The 7,500-nt window shown below is 38.0% G+C and overlaps 2 protein-coding genes across 3 annotated transcripts in view; both read right to left on the reverse strand.

Annotated features, from left to right (window-relative positions):
* Positions 1 to 1,312, reverse strand: part of tcerg1b (transcription elongation regulator 1b (CA150)) — a 37,815-nt gene extending 36,503 nt beyond the window's left edge. For both annotated transcript variants that reach the window (XR_012396929.1, XM_009295682.5), the window contains exon 1: positions 1,253 to 1,312. Coding sequence is in view for 1 of the 2 variants with exons in the window: in XM_009295682.5 (XP_009293957.1) it covers positions 1,253 to 1,299 (47 nt within the window). In the remaining variant the exon portion in view is untranslated. The remainder of the gene's footprint in view (positions 1 to 1,252) is intronic.
* A 2,208-nt stretch (positions 1,313 to 3,520) lies between these two features.
* The window catches only part of cct6a (chaperonin containing TCP1, subunit 6A (zeta 1)), a 20,106-nt gene continuing 16,126 nt past the window's right edge, over positions 3,521 to 7,500 (reverse strand). The window contains 2 exon segments of the mRNA NM_201290.1: positions 3,521 to 3,854; positions 5,986 to 6,058. Coding sequence (NP_958447.1) covers positions 3,782 to 3,854; positions 5,986 to 6,058 — 146 coding nt within the window. The 3' untranslated portion in view covers positions 3,521 to 3,781.

Here is a 7,500-nt window from a genome sequence, read left to right on the forward strand (position 1 = left end):
AGAGTCCAAAAACATGCACTACAGGTGAATTGGGTATGCTAAAATTGTACGTAGTGTATGAGTGTGTATGGGTTTCCCAGAGATGGGTTGCCGCTGGAAGGGCATCCGCTGCGTAAAACAAGTGTTGGATAAGTTGGCGGTTCATTCCGCTTTGGCGACCCCCGATTAATAAAGAGACTAAGCCGACAAGAAAATGAATGAATAAATACGAAATTAATGGAGCGACCTTTGACGCTCTCACCGCCTATGGTGTGAACACAGTTAGACGCTGACTAGACACAGAATTTTTGTCACCTGACATCACGACCTAAATCTAACCTAATATTAGCATCTTATGATGTTGTGTGCCTGCTGGGTAATAACTAAATGCACTACAGAATGTTATGTTTACACATTCAAAACTTACATGTAAATGCATCAGCTTTTCACAGCGTAATACTCACTACTCATGAGTACTTTTAAAAGGTACACTTTTTATTCATACCTTGAGTAATATTTACAACAGATACTTTTACTCTACTTGCACTACATTTTTTGGCAAGTAATGGTAGTTGAGTATGATTTTTCAGTACTCTTTCCACCACTGATAATATAAAATAAATAATTGAATACATTATATGGTTCAGTATTAGTTTCTACAATTGTATATAATCTAATATAGCGCACAAATATGTGGTGATAAATCACAACCAAAGTTATCATGACATTAATTTATGGTCTTCATGATCATTCATGATCAACCCAAACCCTTAAAATGCTCATTTGAAAATCGTATAAGTTATCGACTATATTCCTATTTAAACTGCTTGAAAATAAACTAAATATAGCTTAATTAATCACAAAGACATCCCAACATGTGAAATGTCACTTAAGCATTAAAAGGATCGCTGTCGTAAAGATGCCAGTGGGCTAAAGTTAGCAAGCCATGACATGAATAGCCAACAAATTGTCAAACAAACCATTTGATGTTACATTACCACAAAATATTCGCAATTTGATGTTGTTCTGAAGTGTATGGTTTTGCTCGTTGTGCATTTTAGTCACGCGTGAACTATAAAAACAGAACAACAAACATACTGGATGCTCAGAAAGCTAGCAAGAATGCTAACTGTGCCAGCGTATTTCCCCCAAAAACTAGCTCTAAAGAAACACCTGCTGTATAGCTAGGGTATAAAATGTAAGGAGATTTCTGCATGAATGTATTGTTGTTATACTGGCTCGTGTAACTTAGTAGTCTCAGTTGTTATCTGACCTGTTCTCCCCGAGCTGAGCGCTCTCTGCTTCTATGTTCTCCGCCATAGCTCCAGAAACTAAACACGCCACAGCTAAACTTCCTGTCGGTGAAGCGCTTCCTCACACCGTCCTTCACGCTATTGGCTGGATTTACTGCTTATTAAAAGTCATCTTTAAAGCAATATTGATTTAAAGGGCACCTATTATGCAAACATCTAAATTTATAAGCGATTTAAACACAGTTGTGTGGCATCAGTGTGTAAATATAACCAGCCTCTAATTGTAAAAATTAATTGATTATATTTTTAATAATCACACTTCATAAACAGTCTGGAGAAACACTGATATTTTTTCTTTGTACATGCTATTGGAGGGTAAGCCCCGCCCATTCGTGACGATCTTGCCCTCATTAGCATAGACAGCCCTGAGTGAGAAGCAGCCGTACATCAGCCAGAGTTTTCACACTGTACCTGCTGAAGATAATGGCTGTTTCTTAATAAGCGTTCTTCAGCGATCTTGCGTCCTTGTGTTCTCGTCTAACGTCGTTAACCACCATGTTCAGTTCAAGACAGCAAAAACAAAGATATGTGTTCTTGATATCGAGGATGCATCAATGCAGACTTGAGCGCAAAACTCGCTCAAAGCCCCAGAGGTCATTGTGACTTAATAAAGTAGGTAGGTAGCGCAGCATTTTATACCTTTATTTAATGTTATTTATAAAGTTATTTTATACCTTTATTATTAAAGTTCAGAACTATAACTTATTTATCTCAGGAGTGTTATATTAATTCGTATTAAATCTGTTTTATTTGTATTGTTTAAAGTATATTTCTTAGTGTTTTGCGCATGTTATATATATTCAAAGAGTAATATCCCTACTCAATATATATATATTGATTTGATGTACAAGCGTTTGGTTGGAAGCTTGATTCCACGGCTCCACTCCATCTGGTAGTCCCTTCTGCCCAGGCTGCAATTTCAGCAGTGTTTTGCAACAGTTTGTGCCCATCATGAGGCTTTTTGCCTTTAAAGTGTTCAATGGGATACATATATGTATATGTGTGTCTGTGTGTATATATATATATATATATATATATATATATATATATATATATATATATATATATATATATATATATATATATATATATATATATATGACTTTGGGGTCAGTCTGACTTTTAAATGTTTTCAAATAAGTTTATTTAATCCAAAATACAGTGCAAATTCAAAAGTAGTTTATTTAATTCAATGATTTATTCCAGTGTTTTAAATAAATTTTTAGCTTTTTAGTGAAATCATTTAGAGAAATTATTAATATTATTTATGGTAATAGGATTAAAAGCAATAACGACTGAAGTAATAATTTTATTTGAAACTACATTAAGAAAGCAATTATTTAAAATTTGTATAAATATTATACATTTTTTTTACATTTAATAAATGCCGCCTTGATGAACAGAATAAAAAACAACTTCTCCAAACTTTTGAACGGTAGAGTACATGCGTGCGTGCGTATATTATATATATATATATATATATATATATATATAATCAAATATTTCTTGTTTTAAACTGGTAGGAATGTAGGGTCCAAACATTTTTTAATAAAAAAATAATAATAATAATTATGAGTACCCTTCTGAAACTCCATTTCCTAATAAATGTAGTTAAATGCATAATAACAATAATTAACATGTCAAACAACTTCACAGAAATTCTATAAAATTTAACAGAAATAGTTCGGTTTTCTTTGTATCTCATTGAAAATGTGGTTTATAAGGTGAATGTTTGTAATATAGCAGCCGTGATTGGTGGAGTAACCACTGTACTTAAAAAGAAAAACAAATTTTTAAAAAGGCACAAAATTAGTTAGCCCCCAAAACTGAGGGCTTCATGTTTTTTTTTTTTTTTTGGTTTGAATAAGCAAGCAGTGTTTTACTGTATTATATTAACAGCATATTTATTTAGAATCCCGATTACTTTTTGTATTTTGAGAAACAAAATGGTGGTTTCAGGCTTTCTGGTTGGCTTTTCAGTGTATAACATGTAAACAAATGTAGGGCTTATTTAAACAAAACTGTAGACATTCGGATTGACAAAAATTGACAAATCTTTTTATAAAACTCCACTTAGAGGTGAGGTGAAGCAATCATTTGACCGATACGACTTTTCACAATGTTGTGGGTCATTATTTCTCCCTTTCGTTCCTATGATAGAATAATATCTTGGCAAAAATAAATTCATGCGCTCAAATAGATACAGATAATAAAAACTCCACACAATGTTTAATGGTACAAAGGGGAAATGTATTGCGATTCAGTGCATCTGTAACACAACTTCTTAAATAAACCAATTGACTGGAAGGGACATTTCCTAGGCCAAAAATATGGACAGAACTGGTTGGGCACAGAATGAGCAGACAGATATTTTAACGACAACAACGGGGGACTGCAGCTTTGAGTTCGAGCAGGATAACCGCAGAGCGCTGGGTGGTTTCTTCCTCCTCTTCAACCTAGCGGGTGGGTTTCTTGATGGCGGATTTTATTTAGCCTTTGAGTGAAGACATTCCAGCCCTCATGATCTCATCCACCAGCAGGATATTACTGGCGATTACAGTGCTGTGGAAATGAGTAGAAAATTAGAAACTGAAAGAGAGTTTATGCAACAAAAACTAAAGTTATTACCTTACAGATCCCCTATAAAGAAAATATATGTAAACCTAGGCTTAGTTGAGTAAGAGGTCAGAATATGGAAATGGCCATACTGCGAGTCTCAGACACGAATGTTTCATCGTTCTCATGTAAATTCAATGAAAGTAAAAGCCCAATGGACAAAATGCCAATTAGAAAACGAAGCAGACTGTTGCGTGACTCACAGGGCATGCCCTCATCATTTGCATGTACTTTAAATCGTCCGTATGGATCTGATGAGCAGCCACATCATTAGGAGAACACAGACTCGTATGTAGCTCTGGAATCATTAATATGCACAGCTCGCGCTGTGTTTGATAAGCCACCACGTTTCCTAGTGAGACAACAATGATCATTCCCCTCCCTTGTTATTTATAAGCTTATATTTACAATGTTTGTGGGACTTTTATTGTGAAAATGGGAGACCCAGATTGTTTACTGAGCATTGTCAACAGAGGTGTTATCCAATCAGGTAGCTTAAGGGGCAGTTACGCCTAAAGCCTGGTTTATACTTCTGCGTCAAGTGACCGGCGTGACCCACGGCCGTAAATATACTGCAAGTTAAAATGTCGCCAATGTTAACGGTCGAAACCTAAAGTAGCGATAAGGTCTTAAAGGCCTGATTGCTCTATATGCCCGGGTTTAGCTAACAAGTAGTTTTATTTAGATCTGCATTGTAAACCTAAATTTAGTTAGTGATTAATGCTTAGCTTTTAATTACTGTACTCTCAAAATCGTTTAGCATAAATCTGCATATTTTGTACAAAAGTTTGTGCAGAAATAGCTAAAACGTCTGGCCCAAGAAAACTAAGTCTTAAGATTGTGTGATATAATCATTGTGCCTGTTATTAATGTTAAGCCTGGTTTATACTTCTGCGTCAAGTGACCGGTGTAACCCACGACACATGCAACGCGCGTAGCTGTGCATTTATACTTCTGCGCCCTGTCTCTGTTGGTCTGCATTAACACTTCCGAAACGCTAGTGGGCAGTGAGGTGTAAATGTTTCTCTGTGTCGAGTTTCATCTCTACTGTTTTGCTTTTCCTGAACACTTCCGGGATGTACAAGTGGCTATAACTCGCTCATTTTGAGGCAGGAACTGGCGGACGTGCAACAACTTAAACTATGAGGTAAACACAAAACAAAACTTTCCATCAGGAGCTCCTTCATGGGACTCCACACTTGTAAACAATCACTCCATTGGGCTCGCGTCCAGCTCGCGCCATTCGCGCGGCTCTCGGTCCCGCCCAGACTCATCAGCGCTACCAAGCCGACCAATCACAGAGCTTGCGCTACGCGCCGTTGCGACGTGTAGTTACAATTTTTGAGAAGTGCACATCAGCGACGCCGACGACCACGGCGAAGGGCTATGCGTCAGCGCCGTAGCATACGCCGGTGTTTAACGCAGTAGTATAAATCAGCCTTAATGGTTAGGAAGTTGGACTTGTAATCGAAATGTTGCAAAGAATTTGGCCCCGACGTGAATTTGAACAGGGGGGAGGGGGTGGTGAATAAACCGCATAGTCTCCATCTTTGATACCCAGCTGAACTGCGCTTGAGCAAGGCAACTAACCCCCAATTGGGGTCTATATAGCTGCCCACCGCTCTAGGTGTAAGCTCACTGTGTGTGTTTGTGTGCGCACGCTCACTCCTCACTCAAAATGTGTGTGCACTTGGATGAGTTAAAAGCAAAAAAACCAATTAGATTATGGGTAAAACCATACATGACAAGGCCCACTTTACTCACTTATGCAAATACTAGTACGCTAATACTTTGGCAGATGGTAGCCAATCACGTGCCACCTCGGAGATCAATCTGTATAAACTACTACTATATCTGTGCTCTTTTTTTGTCGTGGTCCAAGCTGCAATGTGATTGGTTGACAACACTTTAGGGACACTTAACTCATTGGAAAATAATGCAGTGCTGTCACAAGCATGCCAATCTCTTTTAAACATATTCCAAACACACTTTTTGGTCACACTTTTAAGGTTGGGAAATCTAACTAATACAAAAATTCCATCAGTGCTGCCCTTTAGAACAGTGGAATAAGTCTCACCAGGAGTGAAGCAGCTGCTTTTTCACACTGTAGTTGTCCCATACACCAGCCTCTCCAGCAACCATAGGCTCGCCTACAAACAAGACAAAAAAATAAAAACTCAAATTATATAGCAGACAATATATCATTTCAATATAAACAAATTCCGTTTCAGTGGTTGTTATCTGGGAATAACACGTCTTGGAATGTTATGATTGACCAATCTGAATTAACTATTCAGAGAGTCATGCAATATACACATCTATAGGCTTATCTGTGCTGCTGCTGTTCTTCCCTGTTTGGCGCCATCTTACGATTGTATACTACATAGGCCATAGACATCGCATAGGGACCCTGAGCATGCGTCAACAGCGCGCCACATTGGTACAGTGCTCCCAGGACAAGTGTCATTCAACTGTACTAGTCAAGACAGTGTTACTACGTGAAGATGCGGGACTTTAGCGCTGTCTACGGGTGTAGTAACGAGCAAACAAAAAAAACAAAGCACAAAGGCAGAACATTTCATTTGTTATATTAAGTTTTTTTACGTTTTTGTATGTTCTGAACTTTTGTGCCCTATTATTAATGATAACAGTCAGTTACTGCATTCACCATAAGGCAAAGTAGCTCCAACTCGCACTAAACACTCGGCTTATGCTAGTTTTGTTGAATAAAATCCACAAACAATGCAAAAGAAATATGACAACGAGATGCTGCAGTGCCAGAAACTTGTATTATTGTCGGCCAGTGAAGGAGTCATTCATAACGGAGATTCATTCACAAACGAATCGCTCGCTCCGTCAGTATGAGAAGTGAAAGCAGGAGAGGAGGTGTGTTTCAGGACATGATTATATCAAATTTAACAGGGAGAGTGGATAGTACATTTCTGTACACACAAACACAAGCTTTTTGACAGGAATGCCTGTGCGGTCACTGATCCATCAATGTAGAAAAGTGATGTAAAATTATAATTTTCGCAATTAAAAAAAAAAAAAAGTGCATACTAACATCCAGGAAACTCCCGATCATAGATATACGTGTATATCTCTGGCTCTGGATGGCCACAGTCCTCCACTGTAGCTTGGTCCCACATTCATTTCAAAGGAGCGCTACCCTGTTCCAAAATGGCGGCTCTATTGACGCATTCCTTCCAATAGACAACAACAGGGTAGGCGACATCTAATGTATATAGGTCAACGTAACGTGCATTGAGCAGTTTTTCGTTCTGCAAGCTTAACCTCTGTAATAATTGGGATAATGTAAATCCATCTGGTTACTTTTGCAAAATAAAGGCCTTTTGCATGTTGATCAAATGAGAAAATGTCAACTTCTGCAGATATTCGCACTAACCAATCAGGAGCTTGCTCTAGAATGGCAGTTATTATGACGTACCGCCTGTTGTTGGTGTCTCCGGCCGACATCAGCTCAAACTGGCCTCAGCTCAGTCGGAGGTATTGCTGAAAGACTCTATTATCCATTTAGTTTCTGGAGGAGTTTATGAACTCGCAGAGCTGGGTGCACCTCTAAATGGTTCTA

This window comes from Danio rerio, chromosome 21 (assembly GCF_049306965.1).
Source record: "Danio rerio strain Tuebingen ecotype United States chromosome 21, GRCz12tu, whole genome shotgun sequence".
NCBI lineage: Eukaryota > Metazoa > Chordata > Actinopteri > Cypriniformes > Danionidae > Danio > Danio rerio.